Source organism: Lampris incognitus, chromosome 1, assembly GCF_029633865.1.
Source record: "Lampris incognitus isolate fLamInc1 chromosome 1, fLamInc1.hap2, whole genome shotgun sequence".
Lineage (NCBI taxonomy): Eukaryota > Metazoa > Chordata > Actinopteri > Lampriformes > Lampridae > Lampris > Lampris incognitus.
In genome coordinates, this window is record NC_079211.1 from 16,437,317 (window position 1) to 16,458,493 (window position 21,177).

General features: G+C 47.3%; 1 protein-coding gene across 1 annotated transcript in view; it reads right to left on the reverse strand.

Moving 5' to 3' along the window:
- Positions 1–938: 938 nt before the first annotated feature.
- The window catches only part of efnb1 (ephrin-B1), a 64,765-nt gene continuing 44,526 nt past the window's right edge, over positions 939–21,177 (reverse strand). The window contains exons 3-5 of the mRNA XM_056287549.1: positions 10,773–10,865; positions 5,200–5,322; positions 939–3,256 (exon numbers count right to left, since the gene is read on the reverse strand). Coding sequence (XP_056143524.1) covers positions 2,862–3,256; positions 5,200–5,322; positions 10,773–10,865 — 611 coding nt within the window. The 3' untranslated portion in view covers positions 939–2,861. The remainder of the gene's footprint in view (positions 3,257–5,199; positions 5,323–10,772; positions 10,866–21,177) is intronic.

The window sequence follows — 21,177 nt, forward strand, 5'->3', positions numbered from 1 at the left end:
AAACAAATTGCAAAACGGAGACCAAAAAAAAAAATGCAAGGGTTCATACAAAACACACTTTAAAAAGACAGCTATTTACAAACGACCTCCATTACAAAAATCTAATCTTAAATTTTTCCATAAGAGCAGTGTTCAGGTGAAATTACATCTTAAATTGGACTCTATCCGTTTATTTACATTTCTCTAATATCTCTTTTTTAACCTTCTTTTTGTTTGTTTTTTTTGCCAAATTTGAATAACATTACGTGATACACTACAATGAATGAATATGAGATATGGTTTGTGGTGATTGGTAATGACTCCCTTGGCTGGTGTAGATGGGCGCTCGCGCACCAATCCGAAACAAAAATATTTGACTTCCAGATGCGTTTCACAGACGGCCACTGATCACCGCGTTGTGCATGCCGAGTTAAAAACACAAGACCGCAGGAAAGAGCAGGGCAACCGTCTCGGTTGTAAACTCCCAGGTTAACGACTTGCAGCAGCCACTTGAGTCTTCTTTGAGTCTCGGGAGTCTGCCCTTCAGCTCGCCAGTGTCTCTCTGTGGATGGGAACAGTATGTGGCCACGGATGATAGGTCTCTCTGTAGGTGAATAAACATTAACCGACACCCTGACCGTCTGACTAGAGATAAACCTGGACCTGTCAGTCTTAGATCGTGGGTTAGTGTGTATGTGCGCGCACACACACACAAACACGCCTAGTGTCTTGTGTGTTGAGGAATAGCTGTCCTTATCTGCCCCGCTCTCTCTGCTCACACATCATTAACTGAGACTGCATTGCTTGGTATTTTGGCAGCCACACTTTTCAGTGCACCTACTTTCAGTCCTCAAACAAGTCTGTTCAGTTGCTTAACCACAGAGGCATTCACACACAGAAAATTGCACATATAAGCACAAATATGCACGGAGCAACCACCCCCCCACCCCCTCGTTACATCCTGCGCGTGCACACTCGTTCAGCGCGCCCATTCCGACACCCGCAAAATGCATGTGCTTCCACGTACACAAGCATGCACATCCAGCTGCAGCAAATCCTGTCTCGATGCCGCTGCCCTGGGCTGTGCGATAGCTGAGCCGCAGTGTCCTCGCAGGCTGAACACCTTGACTGTGGAATATTCTGCACAGCATTTTTATTCACGGCACAACTAGCAAGAGGATGGAAAAATGAATGCTAAACTACTTCCAGCCCCCCCCCTCCCTCCCTCCCCCGACTCCCCACAGCTCTTCATCTCCCTCTCAGGATAGAGCCAAGTCACAGGAACATGCTCTGCCTTTCTCCGAAAAGCCTCCTTCCCCAGCTTGAGAGTGGGCAAGGAGATGGCACCTAGATTGGTCACACGTTGGCACTGCCACCGACTGCGCGCTCCACTGAGTCATCTACAGATGGCAGCCAACTGGCATCTGACAATCCCGTAGCTCAACGTTCAGCCACGGCTGCGCATCCAACTTATATAGGGCATCCTACCTATGTAGGCCATCCAATCAGTGTAAACCATCCAACCTACGCCCACCTAGCTCAGGCAGCAGGCGCCAAACGGTTTCTGTGGCTGTTTGATGCCTGCATTGTAGCGCCCACCGCCACCAGAAGACGGAACAAACGAATCTTGACGTGCCTGCTGTCTTTAAAACCATCTCCCCTAAGCTAATCAGACACAATAAAAACCTTCAGTCGGTGCCAAGTGGAGTACCGGGAGAGTTGTGTTAGGGGTAAATCTCAGGCATGTCTGTCTTTCAGCGCATCCATCTGTCTGTCTTATTATTGCAGCCTACAATACAGTAACTCAGTGTTCTTCCCCCTAAGCTGTTAAAGTCTGCCCAAATACGGGACTGGCCTAAACATGCCCACACACTCATGCACTCCTACACACACTTTCATACAGACGTGCACACTGAGGACATGTCCTCGACTACACACTGGTAGGTCATAAATACCAGGGTAATGGTTAAAATTGTATCGGACCAGCGAAAAAGTGACATGTTCTAAAAAACACCCAGACAAATGCACGCGTGGACACACAGTCTCACACACATACACACGTCGACATCAATAGTCCAGGCGAGGGTGCTCTCGTGGCAAAATGAGCGAGAAGATGAGATGGGTGGCAAGAGGATGGAGTGATCATTAATGAACTCTATACATTGTGCACTTGTAGTAAAATCTAACAAAATACAACTGCTTTGTGAACTGAACCAGGGTTGAGGAAATTCCTCCATCAAAAATAGTTTAAGTAAGGCAAACATCAGAGGTGTGAAGGGAGAGGAACACACACATTAACACACACATCGTGTCTGATACCTGAGCTATCTGGAGAGTTTCCCGGCCCAGCATGGAGCCCTGACTAACACACACGCACGCACGCACGCACGCACACACACACACACACGCACCAACACACACACATATGCAAACACCAGGCTGAGTGGAGTTTGGGCTCTCGGGCTGCCCATTCCTGGCTAGTGCGTGGGGACGATGTGTTTAATTGGGTATAACACAGACTGCATTTTAGGGGACTAAACAAATCTATATCCTGCTCTTTGGGAGGGACTGCAAACCAGGAAACTAGAGTTCCATCTGTTGGCTCACTCCTCCAGCCGGAGCTTGGGGTAGGGGTGGGAGGGGGGGTGTCAGACAATCCAATCAAACGGAATAAGCCTCTCTCTCTCAAGTCAGTTCGCAACCCCGCGAGTTACTGGTCAGTGCCTGTTCTCTCCAGATTTGTGCAGCAGGTGGTAGAAAAAAAAGGGGCTTGAAGAACCACCAAGTCCCCAAAATGCAAAGGAAAACATTCTCCCCAAAGATCCATAAATCAAGCGCTCCTCTCCTCTCCTGACTCAGTTGGACTGGAAGTTTTGAGCGTGTCAGACTTTGTAGTAGATGTTGGCAGGGCTCTGGGGGGGCATCTCCTGGACGATGTAGACGGGGTGGCCGTAGTCCCCGCTCACCTTCTCATAGTGAGGGCAGTAGTTGTTCTCTGTCCGCAGCGGAATGATGATGTCACTCGGCTCCGTGCCCGCTGTGCCCCCAGGCAACTTGGGATTGGACAGCGTGCTGAGTGACAGTGCGGAAGGGCGGGGTTGCGAGTGGGCATTTTTCCTGGCACGCTTGCGCATCTTGATGAGAAGGATAACGAGGAGGAGGATGAGGATGAGGAAGATAATGCAGCCGGCCCCAATGGCACAAAACACAGCCACCTTGGAGTTAAGGAACCCATCAGAACCTCCGCTGGAACCAGACTGGTCCTGATTGATGTGGTCTGGACAGAGAGAATAAGAGAGAGGAAAAAAATAGCAGTAAGAGATTTAGCACAGCCAACAATTACTGAACAACTAGAAGAATGATAACTTCAAATATTTCAGCCCTGTCATCTCAACAAGTTGCAGTTTAATGCCTAAATCAACTGTGATCACACCCCTGTTTTGTTTGCCCTGCATGACTGACGGGCCCATTGATGTAATGTAATCTAATTAGCTTAATCAAAATGGCGTCCTAATGAAATCTATAGTCGCCACTCAGCGCAGCTCAGATCCCTGCTCCGATACAACCGAGCCAAGTCAAAAAGGAAAGTTGTATAACATCTTGAAGTCAAATTCATACAACGCAAAGGCCAAAGAAGATACGGAAATAGGGGAGGACTGAGGAAGAGGGGGCATATCTGAACATCTGATTTTGCTTTATCCTTTTGTCTAGGGGTTCAGGGGGTGGGAGGCGGAAAGTAAGTGTGTGTGTGTGTGTGTGGGGGGGGGTACTGGTGGTGGTGGTGGGACGTTCACTGGATGAGAGAGAGGGGGGACTGGCTCTTCCACAAACTGAAATCCGAGCAGAACCAAATCTGTTTTCCATGTATGCATGCAGCTGCTGCCAAAGAGCAGCAAGTCCCCCCCACACTCTCTCTCTGCTTTTTTACTGTCCATGACCCCCCCCCCCCCCCCACACACACACACACACACACAGCCTCATACCTCCTGAGACTGCCATCTCCACTAATGACTGTGTCTCCCCACTCGGCCGACCACTCTACACTTAACCATTTGTTAGAAAGGGATACTGTGCCTTATCGTGAGTAATGACATCACTGAAAGCTGATGATTCCAGCCTTATCAGTGAAATCTGAGCCGCAGGTTGTTTTTTTCCCTCCCCCAGACATTCAGGGCAGAGCACTAGAGAGGGTTGTCAAAAAAAAAATCTCATGCCTGAAATACCAGCTGTCAAACGACAGTGACACGTCCTTAATTCCATCCCCCGATTCCTTACTTGACATAATCACCCATCTACCAATGCAGGACAGGTAAAAGTCAGGATACTCGGTAAGTGACATTAGAAACTCTTTTAATAGACCAACTCATGTCAAATAAGTTAATTATTAACCCAAGAGGGCTCATCGCTCTGGGACAGGCAGAACAGTCAGCACGAAGCAGGGATTTTGTGGCATACAGAGCTCTCAAGTCAAAAAGTAAGTTTAGCAAGTAATGTTAAAAAAAAATGCAAATTTGCATGGCCCCCTTGTTGAAAGGAGCACATACTTCACTGTGGCTGGTGCTGGAGGAGGCAGGAAATGCAAAATCCCCAATGCCCCATGGTGCCCCCAAATGACTTTTTCAATTATCAAGCCTTTTACTCTTTCATTTATCTGCAATTCTAATCACTGAAAAGATGGACTATTAAGGAAGAGGTCAGTCTCTGAGTGTCCTTGTGTGTTGTACACCATATGAATAGACAGAGCCACTTTCACACCGAGCTCCATTTCTTCTATGTGCTTCTATTTTGTTTTCAATGGCGCTCTGTTGATTGCTCTGGTATACATTTTGTACTTTAAATGGCAGCTCTTCACCTGGTTTGGCTAGTTGATCTTTCTAAATAACGTGGCTAGCCAAAAGTGAGCAGTGCAAGAACACCTAAACATAATGAATACCAGACCAATCCACGTTTTTCCATTTCCACTTTCTAGGTTAAACTTGATTAATAATTAGAAAAAGCCCAGAGGCTGCGAATATTCATTATTTCACCAGAAGAAAAAAAACCCAAATATTTGTACTTTTACTGAAATATCAGTAAAAAAAATTTTTTTTGTTGATTAAATGATCCAGAAAACCGAATCAGAAAAGCATGTCGCATGATAACGGGGAGCATGGTCTCGTGTCACAGGTCGAGACCCCACAGTTTACCAGCATGCTGCGGGGGGCATTTGGTTCTGCTCACCAGTGTTCCCAGGAATTACGGGTCCAATCCGGCCCTGGTCGGGTGAACCGGGGGTAGGTTCCGGTATGGCGTTGTCCTCCGGAGCCTCCGGCACCACGGGGTCCGGAACGACCGTGTTGGGGTCTGAGGGTACACAGAGACACTGACACTTAGTCTCGGCAGGCTGCGTGGGTTATGTTAAGGCTACCATTGACCCCGTGCATCTCTGACACACAGATTTGAAGGCTTGCAAGCCCAGCGTTTTGAATGCGCCTCGGAGGCAAGAGAAGAAAGCACAAAGAGGAAGGACGAGCTAGCAAACGTCTGTGAAACACGCCCGTACCCCTTGTCCTGTCATAAAAAACAAGCCCACATCTATATCAGTAACTCCTTCAGCAAACACTCAGACAGGCATTTCCAGCGCTGACACATTCATGAGAGCAAGAGCTCAGGACACACTTTACACATGTGGGCGCACACACGTACACCCACACACACACACACACACACGCGCGCGCTCACACAATATATATAGTTAAAGTAGTTATATATTAACTTTTTATTGTTTTACATTATTCATCACGTTAAAAGGCCATAATATGCCTTATTTATTGCCCCGGCTTTGACTCTGCCTGAGAGAGGCACACTTGTGAAGAGGGGAGAAGAGGACAGGGGGGGAGAGAAGGAGAGACACGGGAGTGGAGTGGAGTGAAGAGGAGGGGTTATGCCAGCCCTCATGGGAATACTGTTCACAAAGGGAACAGTTTATCAGCCTGTCTGTTGTGATTTCAGCGCGTGCACTTTGAAGCCTTTGTGCGGTAAACACCGGTGGGTCCGGGGCCCAACTTTACGAGGGCAGGGCCAGCAGACAGGGGCGGCTGTAGACTATTAGCGAAAGCCAGTCGGATGACTCTGCGGTACGCTATCAGATGCCTCCATTCTATCTGGTCTTATCTACAGCGGCCCCAAGGGCTGCTCGAGGGAGAGTACACGTCGGTGCGTGAGCAAAGACGGAAGGGTGTGGACGGCAATTAACGTTTGTGTCCCTTATGGCAAGTGTTTGTGCTGCATTGTCTGCGTGTGTGTGTGTGTGCGCGCGTGTGATTTAAAAGGCCCTGACAGTATATCAGTTCAGTTCCACCCTGGTTTGACTCATGCAGGGAAATGACTGGGGTTAGGGGACTTCAGCAGTTGTGACAGAGACAGAGCGAGAGGCAGAGACAGAGATAGAGAGAGAGACAGAGAGAGAATGGAGAAATGGAGAAGAACAAATGGAGGGAGCAGAGAGAGCGATTAAGAGACAGAAATTGATGGGTGGTGCCTGCCGGTTTATTCCCAAACCCAATATAACACACTCAACGACTTGATTCCCTTTCCGTCCTTTCGGTGTCCAGTCAACCGCTGTGTGCTGTGGCGACTGAGAGACAAACCCATGGGTGGTGCCTGCCACTTTATACCTCAACCCTAACACAACCACATATGTTTCAATTGGATCCCCATTCTGCTGTCCGCTCACTGTCCATCCTACTGCAGTGCTCCATGGCGGCTGCAGCAGTGGTCAGCCTAGCCGTGAGCTGTTGTGCTCCATCAATAATAAATGGGTAGAGGCAGGAGCGAGAATTGGGAACATTTGTGCGTGGCAGAAGACACGGGAGGACACAGTGATCTAATTCACGGCATGCCTAGCCCTAACGCTGTGTCAAAGACTGAGCATGTGCAGAAAGCGTTCTAATGTTCTGACCCATTTTCCTGCATGTACTGCTGACATTTCCCTTAGCTATGCAGACAGCGACTACCTCAGAACTGCCAGCCCGCCAGAAGGAGAGAGAGCGAGAGAGAGAGAGAGTAGCAATAGTCAGAAAGGCAGACAAAGAGAGACAGAGACAGAGAGAGATGAGCAATAGTCAGAAAGGCAGACAGAGAGAGAGAGCAAGAAAGAGAGGGGGATGGACGGAGAGAGAGAGGAGCAATAGTCAGAAAGGCAGACAGAGAGAGAGCGAGAAAGAGAGGGGGGATGGACAGAGAGAGGGGGATGGACAGAGAGAGAGAGAGCGAAAGAGAGAGAAAGAGAGGAGGGATGGACAGAGAGAGAGAAGGGGGGGTGGACAAAGAGAGAGCTAAAGAGGGAGAGACAGAAAGAGGGGGATGGAGAGAGATAGAGAGGGAGAGAGAGAGACAAAAAAAGACAGGACATGCGTGTTAGGCAGTGAGTCAACACGTCTGTAATGAGCACGGTGACATGATGTGTTGGTGCAGACAGGGAGCGCTGAGCAGCACGGGATGTATAAAAATGTGTTTTCGCCATCTCTCCCTCCACTCTCTTTCGCTTTCCTACACGTCTTGTGTGAGGAAACAACAGGCGAGATTTAAATTACAATTAGATGCTTACCTAACAGGGTCTACAGCTGTATAACAATGTAGGATGATGCAACATGATCGTGTCTGGAAGTGCGTTTTAGCGATACGGCGGGCCCGGGACACGAACAGAAGATTAAAAACACAACGAGTGCAGTATGACTGTACCGCACGCTGGGATGATAAACCAAATTATTTAGCTATTGCAAAGCCCACATCAACGCACGGCCTTATGGGAAGAATAGGGGTTGACACGGCAATGTACTGCAACAGCCTGGGGAAGTGTGACTTAGACACGCTAGCATCTTGGGTGAATGCCGTGGAGGATGGGCAACTGAGGACATTGCCCTCCCCCCAACTCCAAAAAAACAAAAGGAGAGAAAAATTACAGTAATGCTTCTGGGATAGTGTTTATGAAATTATGAATAACATGGATCAGTGCCCCATGTGGCAAAGGGGACGGTTTAAATGTAATCGTATCAGCCCCTTTTCGATGCTAGTGCCCGTCAACATTTTAAAATAAACAATGAATAAACAATAAGCAACGTCCTCTGGTGGACGTGGAACTCGACAAAGCTCTCATCAAATGCCCGCTGTGACGGAAACACCGGATGTACAAGCAACCACGCATGGAAACGGCTTCAAAGGTGGAGGCAGCTAGCCAACAGCACGTTTTCTAAAAGGATTTGTGGGGCATGCTGATTCTGACTGACAGCTAGCTGTGGACGGGTGCGAGAAACGAGCGCGGGCTCCAGCGAAGACAAGGAATGGCCGACGGCGATGGGAAAAGACTCAAGAATTTACCAGACAGTTTCCTTTCAGCTTCGATTAGACCGAGTTGTTTATTTATTGATTTTTTTTTTGTTTTGGTGTGGACCCCCCCCCCCCTTTTTTTTCTCCCCAGTTGTATCTGGCCAATTACCCCGCTCTTCTGAGCCGTCCCGGTCGCTGCTCACCCCCCTCTGCCGACCCGGGGAGGGCTGCAGACTACCACATGCCTCCTCCGATACACGTGGAGTCGCCAGCTGCTTCTTTTCACCTGACAGTGAGGAGTTTTGCCAGGGGGGTGTACCGCATGGGTGGATCACGCTATTTCCCCCACCAAACAGGCGCCCCGATGACCAGAGGAGGCGCTAGTGCAGCGACCAGGGCATATACCGACATCCGGCTTCCCACCCGCAGACACGGCGAATTGTGTATGGAGGGACGCCAGACCAAGCCGGGGATAACACGGGGATTTGAACTGGCGATCCCCATGTTGGTAGGCAACGGAATAGACCGCCACGCCACCCGGATGCCCTATTTACTGATACTGATAATTACTGTTATTTATTTTGTGAGAAAGCCCGGGCCATCCGTATTACTGGGACCGTGTTGTGATTTGGTGATGGCATTGTAACCCTCTAATAAACTGACCTACATAAGCAGACCTACACGGCCTGTTCAGATTTGTTCTTATATGGCTTTGAAGACTCTTCGGCGTACTGTATCTGCTGGATCCATTTTGGGGAATCTCCCGTGTACTCTGGATCCGTTTTGAGCCGGACCTCCGCTGGCATCGGCAGCTTGTTAGCTTCTATTCTTGCTCTGCCTGCCAGCATACACTTGCCGTCATCCCATTGGCCAACATTCAAATTTCGACACACCAACTTCATCAGCACACACAAACACACTCGTATTGTAGATTTCTCAGCAGATTGGTTTTCTCCCCCCCCCCCTTCTTCTTCTTTGACGCGTGAGATCTAGTTTTAAAGTGGGAACTAGACCGTTATGGCCGTCGTGGCGGGCAGATGTTCCTCTCAGATGGTGGTTAGTGTCTGTTTCGGTCAAAACATCCACATTGAGTATGGGGAATTGTTTAGAGTGTCACACATCTGTGTACTCTACCCTGTCAAATTCAGGATATGGATGTTCTCGTATGGAATAAAACAATGTCTAAAAGTGAAGTGTATGATACAAACCAAATGTTGTGTCCAAGGATATCTAAACAAAGATCATTTTGTTTACTCCCGTGATGTTTAAGATGCCTCACACACACACACCCCCCCTGCACTTACATACCAATTTCAGCTTAAACACACAACAGTCATACTGACTGATTATAAGAACTGAATCAGATTAGAGGTTCACGAGATCAGGACGTACAACAAAGATGTCTAACATGTTTTTCGTTTGATTTTCTTTACACTTTTATTTGCGAGGCTAAAACCTATACTTTATAAAGTATTTATCCTAAATGAGAGATGTGTGGCAATGGGAAAAAAACCTCCCCAAGTTGTGAAACTAAACTATCTCTACTGAGTTGTCTTGAGTAAAATTTACTATTTACTAGAGTTTTTAAGTCATCATAATAAATGCAAGTATTGCTACTACTACTCTTACCACTACGTAATTATATTAATAATGAGAATAAAAGTGATAATCATAAGACCCTAGATAAGAAATTGTATAATGTCATTGGTTAAAGGCATTGGTCATTTTCACTGGCAACCTGAGTGAAGCTTCCACGTCTACACTGCCGACCTGCCAATATTGTTTAGGGCTGGGCAACATATCGATATTACATCGATATCGTGATATAAGACTAGATATCATCTTGGATTTTGGATATTGTAATATCGCGATATGACATAAGTGCTGTCTTCTCCTGGTTTTAAAGGCTGCATCACAGTAAAGAGATGCAATTTTCTGAACTCATTAAGACTGTTCTAGCTGTTATATTGAGTGTCTCTACCTGTTTGGAATCCTATCCACATTACTAATGAGTGCTTATCAAAAATGTCTTTATGTAAACAATTTGTGGGGGCACCCACAGTATCTCTAAAATACTGTCAAAATATCGAAATCCAGGTATTGGGTACAAAATATCGTGATATTTGATTTTGTCCATATCACCCAGCCCTAGTTTTGTTATAATTATTCATTGTGGATACAAAAATATGAATTTAAGGTTGGAAGCAATTATGTATTCCCACCCCAATTATGTATTCCTACTGTGGTTGACATGCGTCAACCAGAGTAGATTGTTCAAATCAATGCAGTTGGATCCCGTTTTCCAGGAGGTTTTTTTTTTTTCCTAGAGCTGGAATTGTCAATGGGGGAATAGAAAAATGCCTGAATGCTGGTGGCCGAGCAGGGGGGTAGGGACGTGAATGGGGGTAATGATATACCAAAGTCAAGCATCGCTTAAAGGCAGCAGGGTGTAATGTGTTCTACATGCAGGGTGAAATCTAGCTTACCTTGTCCGACTTTCATTATGACTTTCATGGCTCGGCTCTTGCACACGCCTCCCTCTCGGTTCTCCAGGCCCTCCACTGTACCGTTGGAGGTGGCTGGAGGGGGGCAAAAGGAGAAGGAGAGGAACGGAGGAAGAAAAAAAAAAGAGGGGGACAGGGGGAAGGCAGGGATGGTGGAGCAAGAGTGAGGGTTTGAAGAAAGGCAGGAGAAAAAGAGGAGAGGATGACACACTGGTTAATGAGCACGTCCATAATGCACAGGACTAATCAATATTTACGACAAGCCCTGATTAGCTGTTCCAGTGATTAGGTGTTCTCAACCCTCAATCAAGCGCCCGCGCCTCTCGACGGCATCTCTCATTAACACAGTAAAGTGAAGTCAAATGAATGGAACAACATTAGAGCCTGCTGGGGGAGGCGGGCGGTGCGGTGGAAAAGAGGAGAACATGGCTAGACCTGTGTGTGTCTGTGTGTGTGTGTTTTCTGTCTGTGCATACTTCAGCATTGAGACATGCCAGGGAGAGTTCCAGCTGCTTGCCAAGTCTAGGAGCAGCTTATTCTCCCCGAGCCACATGTGTCATTACTCGCTGGTAGTGCTGAGAGCTAAATGCCCCCCTTAATGTCACCGCATGTGCGCATGCGTCGTCCGGGTGCGCATTTGCATGTGTGTAGTCGTGTTTGTGCTTTGGCGCACGCGTGCGTGTTAAGTGTACCTGTGTGTGCTTTACGTGGGTGTGTGTGTTTTGTGCTTTGTGTGCATTTGGCGAGTGCACTTGTGTGCACACGTATGTGTGTTCTGCTCTAACTCAAGCAAGAAGTCAAGGCGGGGGTTGTTTATTCACTGTCAGATTCACCTCACAGCCACTGTGACACAACTGGTTGTCTATTTTAGGGTTGCAGATAATGACCTAGCGGAAAAGATGTGTGACTGTGACCTTAACACCGAGTAACTGAGCACAAAGCAAAGGACATGCCAGTGTGTGTGTGTGTGTGTGTGTGTGTGTGTGTGTGTGTGTGTGTGTGTCTGCACAAATGCACGCAAATGTATGTGCCCATGAGTGTAAGTGTGTGTGGGTGGACACCACGGCAGCTCTAATTTCGGAATTCCCCAAATGATCTCCATCTCTGCTTAGTCTGCTGTTTTAACTCACTCCCTTCCTCCGAAATGCTTTTGTTTCTCTTCCTTCCATTATCCATCTCGGTCGCTCCTTGTCTCGCTCACTTCATTTAGTTTTTATCTCCGCTATCTGCCCCCCCACCCTCCCTTCTTAACTCAATGACCATCTCCTGGGGTGATTGCTTCAGATGGCACCCTTATGATGATGAGATAGGCTTGGAGAGGGTGCTTATCTAATGATGACACAAAGAGAGACAGACTAAGCTGGGAGGCAGGGCGGTGGAGGTGCGGTGAGAGGGTGGGTGCTGGAGTATGTGTGTGTGGGAATATGTGTGTTTGATGGGTGGAGGTGGAGGGGGTGGGGGAATGCATGCCGTATAGCAGCTCGGTTCTTTCTTCCACGTGTTGCTGGCAGGTGTCGACATTCTTGCGTTTCCAGTCTATAAATAAAATGATGTTCTAGAAAACGCCGCTGTTAAAATGTGTTTAAAAGAGAAGATATTTTGAAAGAGTGCCTGGAACCTCTTCTTGAAATTCCCACTTTTCCGGTGTTTATGCCGAAGCCTTTTATCCGGAGCAACTTTTGGCGGATGAGCAGGTAGGCACCGGATGTCTCGGTTATTGACACTTGTACGAGTAATGTTTTTTAGGGGTTTTTTTTCCTCCCCAATTGTACTCGGCCAATTACCCCACTCTTCCGAGCCATCCCTGTCACTGCTCCGTCCTCTCTGCCAATCCGGGGAGGGCTACAGACTACCACGTCTCCTCCATGTCTCCGTGTGGACATGTGTGATGTGATGCAGTGTGACGTGTGAGTGACACGGGGGAGTCGCTAGGCACTTCTTTTCACTTGGCAGTGAGGAGTTTCGCCGGGGGGGGGGGGGGGACGTAGCACGTGGGAGGATCATGCTATTCCCCCCAGTTCGCCTGAACAGGTGCCCCAATCGATCAGAGGAGGCGCTAGTGCAGTGACCAGGACACATACCCACATCCGGCTTCCCACCTGCAGACATGGCCAGTTGCATCTGTAGGGATGCCCGACCAAGCCGGAGGTAACATGGGGATTTGAACCAGCGAGCCCCGTGTTGGTAGGCAACGGAATAGACCGCCACGCCACCCAGAGCGAGTAATGCTTTTTTCGACAGGCTCACACTTGGGCCTTCGTAAGTGTGGGACTGTTATTCACACCATTACGCCTCCCTGCTCACCCATTTGTGGCTTTTAATGCCTCAGTATTCCAAAGACAAATGAATGTAATCTGTTTTTGTCCCTGGAGATATCATCTTTACTTTGTACCTCTGTCAAATAAAGGCTAATTAAATAAACTGTTATTTATATGCTACGATTACATCAAATCACAATGGTGAGTGTGTTGAAATTTACGCCATAATATTATGCTAGGCTGGCTCGGATATTGCCATATTTTGGGGAAACAGTAATGATGATAATTGTGCATAAGAAGTTCGTGTGTGTTATTTGTAGACTGCCACCCGCCTGACTCAACACAAGCACCGAAACAAGACACCGACATGACAAGACACGAGGGCCCGACGAGGCGCCCGCGCGGCTCAGGAGGAGGGATGCGGTTCAATACTTTCATGCGCGTGACCGGGGGACAAATGAATGCGACGACCATTAAAGACGAGTTTCTCTTTTACACCGACCGCCCAAACGCGCCGAGGTAAACTGGCCAGCTGACCCGCAGCCGCAACCGCCCAGATGCGGCGGCCATCGCTGCTAACTTCATCTTGCCATTTTTTTCCGCCCAATTTCTCCCTTCCTTTCGGTTTTTTTTTTTTTTTTTTTTTACATTTCCAGGGCAAGGTTATACAAAAATGAGCTCTTTGAGGATCCAGCTCAAAGGCGCTTGAATAATCTGACTAAGAGCGAGCGTCATGCTCTGAATTTTATATCCACTCCGGGAGAGCAAATCTTCTCACTGTTAACTTACTTCTGTCGTCTAAATTAACTATTCCTTCAGGCTGACTGAACAAGCCCCGACATTACTGATGTGGCATGATGATAAGTAACTCCTGCAAGGCTCCAGTTTAGGTGAGCAAGTGAGGCAGAGGGAAATTTATGGCGGGATGATCACTTTGTATGCCGTTTGTACTCAAAAACCGTTTAAAACGTCAAATATTTCAGGGCTTACTATACCACTGGCAATTCAGGGGTCCGATTGACCGCGTCCAATTCCAACCACATTTCCTTACGCGTGGTATTCCATGTGAATTCTCGTTTTTTTTAAGTGCTATTCAAGATGGGAACCGTATAGAGGAACAACTGTTGATTGCATTAAAAGATGTGACGCCGAGAAGGAACACACTGTCGACCACAGGGCAGCGTGTGGTGCTGTGTTTTATAAAGTGTCCCCGGTCTTACGAGCTTCATCCTGACCCTTGACCCATAGACGTATGATTAACTGTGGCGTGCCCAAGTTCACTCCAAAAAACAGGATCCGCACCCTTTTTTTTTTTGTCAATCCCGCAACAGCGACACTGGGCCAGCTCGTTTAATCCGAATCCTGTCTACAACTCTCTCGCTTTTCAACTCCCCTCTTTCACTCAACCTCTTTATCGCTCTCACTAACCCCCCCCTCCTCTCTCCCTTATCCCTCCATACTGACGTTAATCCAAATCTGGATTTCCAGATATTAAAAAGCCGTCGGTCATGTCGTGTTTTGGAAAGGGGAAACGGGGGAATTGGGTCTTCCTGTGTGTCTCGGCGGAGATAAAAACACAAGGGGATAAAGCAGCAGCAAGACAGGGAACAAAGAGAACTCCCCACACTTATAATGATTTAGTGGAACGAACTAGTTCAACATCACCGGTGCCCCAGAACGCTGTAAGAATTGGTCATTGCATGAAGGAATGTTGTATGAAAAAAAACAAAAAACAGTCAGTTGCTTTAAATAAAATAGAAAACAGTCGGTTCCTAAGCTGTTTTTTTTGGATGATTTAGGCCCCTTTGAGGGTGTGGATCATTGGCCGTGGAGTGACTGGTGGGAGAACAAAAGATCTACAGCTGCTGAAGTCATAAGAGGAACCAGGTGCCAAATGTTGATGTTGGGAAATAATCTACAGCAGAAATGTATCAGCCAAGAGAAAGCCTTACTGGGGAAGAGTTGGCCTGGAACAAAAGCTCCTGTTCCAATACTGCACGCATACACACACCGCTACTGCTAACATTCCACATCAGCACACACACACACACACACACACACACACACACAACTATCATGTCTTTGGGGGTGGTGTGGACAACCTCCTCCCTATGTGCTCCGGGGGAGCGGAGAGGAGAGGAGTGGGAGATGTGTGAGAGATGCGGTGCTGACTGGCCAAGGCGAGGCGGGCTCAGCGGAGGGAGAGAAGCAGTGGTCTATATTTATTCTCAGGTCTACTAAATGAGGTCACTCAGGTGGTCCTGCTGAATACATTTCTCCCCCATCTCCATCATGAATCATCTGCTGCTTATTATTCCTGTCCAGCCCGGGTACGGGGGCTCGCTTTCGTACAGCACCAGGACTCTGCATGCATGCGTTTGTGAGCACACGTGTGCCCGTTAACACATACGTGCGCGCAGGGAGGCGCGTGCGCCCATTCGCCCGCAGCGCTGAATGAGGGGATGGATATAGCCCGTGTGACAGACAGAGAGCAGGTTGTTTAATGAGTGAGTGGATGAGAGGTGACATTCATTGGCTACCTCTCACACACCGCCTCCTTCCCTGCCAGTTCCCCTCTGCATTTAGACTTCCACTCTGAGCAGGCATTAAATAGCTGCGGCAACCACCGGGTAATAATGCCTGCATTACCCCGAAAAAATACATCAGGTGACAAAACACACAAAAAAAAAAAAAAAACCCAACACTAGCACCCAGCATTGTTTCATCCATCTGAGACAAAATAGAGAGCTAAACTCCGTCGTGTCAGGTATATGTGTCTGTATCAAATAGAGCGTCGCCACAGAAATGGGCATTTCTCATTCCTCTGATATCCCTATCTGGCTTTTTGTTTACATTAGCGGAGTAGAGTGGAAGTAGGGAGATGGAAAAGAGAGCCCATTTGCACAAAATATTTCACCCGTGAATGAACACAGAGAGGGTTAGATTAGGTTTATGGGCCTGATTCCAGAGATAAACCACCCCCCCCCCTCCACACACACACGCAGCCCTGGCATGCATACGTGTATGCACGTGCATATACAAATCTGCATGCAAATTGACACGCACATGTACACACACATACAAAGTGAGGCTGGCAGACTGGAATAATACAAGGGATCTGGATGTTTGCACTTTGAACCTTTTCTAATCCTTAGTATTAGGGCATGGCTAAAGCCTGATTATGGCAGAATGAAATGGATCTAAATAGATGTCCCAGCCCATCAAGCCTACATTTCTTTGTCCCAGAAATAGAAATGGAAATCTGTAATCAACCTCCAACCTCTCTCCCACACAGCCTCTTTCCAGTTCTGGCATTCACCATCGCAAAGGAAAATTCATTCAGACTTCTCATATCATCTCAGATGAATTATCTGTGCTCAGCAAACCTTTGCAACTATGTTGTTCCTCCCCAAATCTTCTGGATAATATAACATGACGCGCAGTACAGAATATAGTCATTCTTTTTTCAATTGTATGAGTATGGTGCTTATTATATGCTAAATCGAGATCTATAAATTGAATTTTGGCTCGCATAAATGTGATTTCGAGTAGTGTGTGCAGATATTTAAACATTTTTTTTTTATCTTTGCACTCAGTTGCACCACATCTTTTTTGACGCTGTTGTGCTGCCGTGTGATAGCCGTCCGCCAGGAGCCAGCGTGTGCTGCAGGTGCGTGGTAAACTGTGAGCAGCGGTATTGTTGAGGTCTCTGAGTGGCGAGAAGCCCCCTCTGCAGAACCATGGCTCAGGTCTCTGCCTCAGCGGTACAGGGGAGGGTGCGAGGGCAGGGTTCCTATGCTACCTTTAGATCACACACAGACACACACATACGTGCGTGCATGATTGTACGCACACAAACAGGAAACACATGCACACACACACACACACACACACACACACACAAGCAAACTTGCACAGAGAGAACTACACTCAACAGTGTGAAGAAAAAAGATAATGCTCATTTTTGCACGGAAAAGAAATGACACACTGAGGCGCTACACGTGCACACACTTTCTCTCAAATAGAGACATGGATAGACATGCACAGACAGACAAATGCACAGGCACACACCCACACCCACATACAGGCAGCTTGTGTTGCTAGAAGATCAGGGAGGACTTAAGAGCTCCTCCAGCACCAAAATTACAGGGTACTGCTAAATTCTCCCAGCAGAGAGCACTATGGGATAGTACAGGGGGGTGGAGGGGAGGGGGGGGCTAAGGAGGGATGAGAGATAGAGGAGGGGTGGTGAGAGGGATGGAAAGAGGAGGAGTGTGGGGTGAGGAAGGGCAGGGGAGGAAGTGGGAGATTCTTTTTTAGAAGATGAGGTGGAGAGCGCAAGCCGAGGAGGAGTGAGACTTGATCTGATGTGATGTTTGAAATATGTGTGTGTTTGTGTGCGCGTGCATGTGCATGTGCGAGCATCTGCATATGCCTGTGGAGCAATATGGAGGGAGGTGATGAAGTGAGGGGGTGAAAGGAAGAGGAGGAGGAGGAAGGCTAGGTCTGGAGAGTAAGTGGGAGGTGATTTCTCTGAAGTTGAAGTGTGCGTGTGTGTGTGTGTGTGTGTGTGTGTGTGTGTGTGTGTGTGTGTGTGTGTGTGTGTGCGTGTGTGTGTGCGTGCATGTCTGCACGCTTGTTTGTCTCCATTTCTTTCACTTCTAATTTTTCGTCATTTGTGTCTATCTGTGTGTGTGCGCGCACACATACGTGTGTATGAATGTCTCTCTCTGTACGTGAGTTTACGCATGTGAGAGACTGTACATCTCTCTCTCTTTGTAGGTGAGTGTGCTCCTATGTGTGTTGTCTCTGTGCACCATGCCTGCATGCCTGTGTGCTCCCTTTTGGTCAGTTCAGACAGTCCCAGCAGACTACTAAACCAAAGCGTTGAGGTATTATGGACTTCCATGGCCAGCACCACTGGTGCAGAGCCTCAAGCTACTTATGACAGCTTTTAACCTCTGCAGAGGACCTGTCAGCAGCTCGCAGTGTCTACGCAGTGTGTGTGTGTGTGTGTGTGTGTGTGTGTGTGTGTGTGAGAAAGCCACTGCTTGCAGACACGCACAGCCTCTGCATCATTTAGCTATGGTTGTCTGTGTCACCTCTCCAGTGAATCAGACGGGGCAGACCTTTTACACCACTGCACTTTCCATTCTCCATTTTCAAACTCAGCTTGCTGTGAAAATATCCACGCCTTAGTGTTAGACACACACACACACACACACACACACACACACACACACACACACACACACACGCACGCACATACACGCACGCACATGGTGGGCATACGTATGTGCAGAACACTATTGTCTTATAGTGGCCATATCATGCTCATTCCAGTTCTATATTTTTATTCTGAAGCTCCACTACAGTTGTTTTGCATCGTTCACAGTTCAAAAAAATCCTTAATTATCTTATACTGGCCCTTTATGCAGCCCCTCAGTTCATCCTCTGTCTGAAACAAGCCGTTTTAGCTCGTTTTAGCTATCTCTTTAAGCCCCCCCCCCAAAAAAAGCCCACTTCTTCTTCTGATTGGCCGACTTGCGGACTGCCTGACGAGAGGAAGCAGTTAGTGCTTTTAGCATCGCCTCATCCTCAGGGGAAACCGAACTCGACGGGGAAACAGTTTGATAAAACACCGGTCTAGGAAGTTCTGTAAGTAAACTGAACTATTTCTCATTCTTGATTGAAAATGGCAACTTCTCCAAATTCATCCATACATGTTTGAGCCCAAATACGATCCGGAATATGACAGCGGATAGCACAAACATCCAGCAGGACGTCTCTGGTAAATATTATGCTTATTACCTGCTTATTGTGTGACATAACGGGGGATTTAGCCTCTCAATCACAAGCCGTACATAAACCTTTTTCTATATATGCCCCTGCTAATCAGTGTACGTGTGGGAAATGCGCTAAAATGCTGACTGAAGTGGAAAATGTCTGCTGTCAGGAAATAAAGGTCACCTAGCTAGTAAAATGTTGTTCCGCTGTAGCCAAATGATACAGTATCCCTCCCGCATCGTCAGTTATTTGTATGCTGGAGTACATTAAATGCCTATAATACCACTCAAGTAGACAGTTTCGTTTTGTTTTTGTCTTCTCAACATTAAGATATGTGCTAACCAAACTCTTCCTGGTGTTGCACCAAAATCTGTTTCTCGTCTGCTCTACCGAACTTTGTCTGAGGGCAGGCCAAACTAGCCACCATGTGGGCATCATGAAAATGTGTTACGTAGTGACGTAGGTAAGTAACGGAAGAAAACGCTGGACTACAGAACAAGGCGTTTCAGGCAGTGTTTTCTGTCGCAGAGAATAACGCTCTTTGGCGTGGACCTTGGGCTGTGTAACTCAGCAGACATTGTACATGCACCTCCGGGCTGTATAACACACTAAAGGCAAGGGGGGGAAACCCAGAAAGCATAACATGACCTCTTGAATGTGCACACACCTTTGCATGCAACCTGGCACATACCAGCAAAGTTCGAATTGCGCGGGGGGGGGGGGTCTGACCCTCTAATTGAGAATTGGACACCTCCCTCCCCCTAAAAAAAAAAAGAAGGTAAAAACAACAGGTCAGGGGGGGGGGTCGAAACATTTATATATCCTTATTACCTGTAATCGTAAATATTACAATATATTTCCCATATTCATTCCAGGAAGAATCTTGTAATACGATTTCAGACACCCCTAAAATTGACCATACCATTTCTCCCCCCTCAATTGTACTTGGCCAATCACCCGACTCTCTGAGCCGTCCCGGTTGCTGCTCCGGGGAGGGTTGCAGACTACCACATGCCTCCTCCAATACATGTGGGCCACTTCTTTTCACCTGAAAGTGAGGAGTTTCACCAGGGGGACGTAGCATGTGAGAGGATCACATTATCCCCCCCCCCCCAAACAAGCGTCCTGACCGACCAAAGGAGGCACTAGTGCAGCGACCAGGACACATACCCACATCCAGCTTCCCACCCGCAGACACAGCCATGTGTCTGTAGGGACGGACGCCCAACCAAGCCGGACGTAACATGGGGATTCAAACCAGCAATCCCCGTGTTGGTAGGCAACGTAATAGACTGCTATGCTACCCGGACGCGCCCCTCCGCCCCATTTCTTAACTTTGACGTTAGCTGAATGTCTCATCTGCCTGCCTCATTACTCCCATCATTGCAGTGGCTTGCATCCTTATTAAAGTCTAGGCTCGCATGCATCGCGCAAGCTAATGGAGATGCTGTAGATTAATGTAAGTAGCTAGCTATCTATCTAGTTTAATACATTTTACTATCTGACCTTCAGAGTTTCTGAACTAGACTGTCTACGGATGAATGCTAATGTCAGCTATTTTCTAACGTTTGCCTTAAGTTACATTTTAACTAGCTAAAGCTAGTGTTTTCCTTACCTTAAATTAGCTAGCTGACAGTGTGCCCTTTCATTTCCAGTGTTGGCTAAATAGCTAGCTAGCTGTGTCTATGGCTTGGCATTTCATAACCAATATAAAATGCCATGTATTATCTGATGTCAGCTAACACTGGTGCTCAGTCATGAGCAGTGAGACAATGGAGGATTAGTCGTTGTAGAGATATGTTTTGACATCAATATAGAGTTTATTATGTCTCCCCGCCTGCCGCCCAATGACCGCTGGAATAGGCTCGAGCATCCCCGCGACCCTGAGAGCAGGATAAGCAGTTCGGATAATGGCTGGATGGATGGATATTACATTTTAATACTTTTGTGTAGTTGTGGTGATTAAGTCTTTTGCCTTTTTGATATGATCTTCAACAATAGGCACCCAATTTGTTTTCACTCAGGAATGCAGGAGTTTTACCTGGTTGGGTAATTGAAAAATATTAAAATTCATTTGTGCTGAAGGCTGACTAATTGTATTAGTGCAAATGTATGACTACTTTATTGAGCTCGGATTAGATTTCATTCAGAGTCAACGTGGGCAAGAGGAGAGGAAATATCTGGCACTCTTTTTTGGCAAAAAAAAAGAAGAGTAAGTTGAAACTTGTAATTAGGATTTAGAGATGATAATGCAGCCTGTATTTTCTGTGGTTGTCATGCAGGCTTAATACTGAGCAGGATAGTGTGGGTGCTGGAGAGGTTTACATTTATGTGCTGGTGTA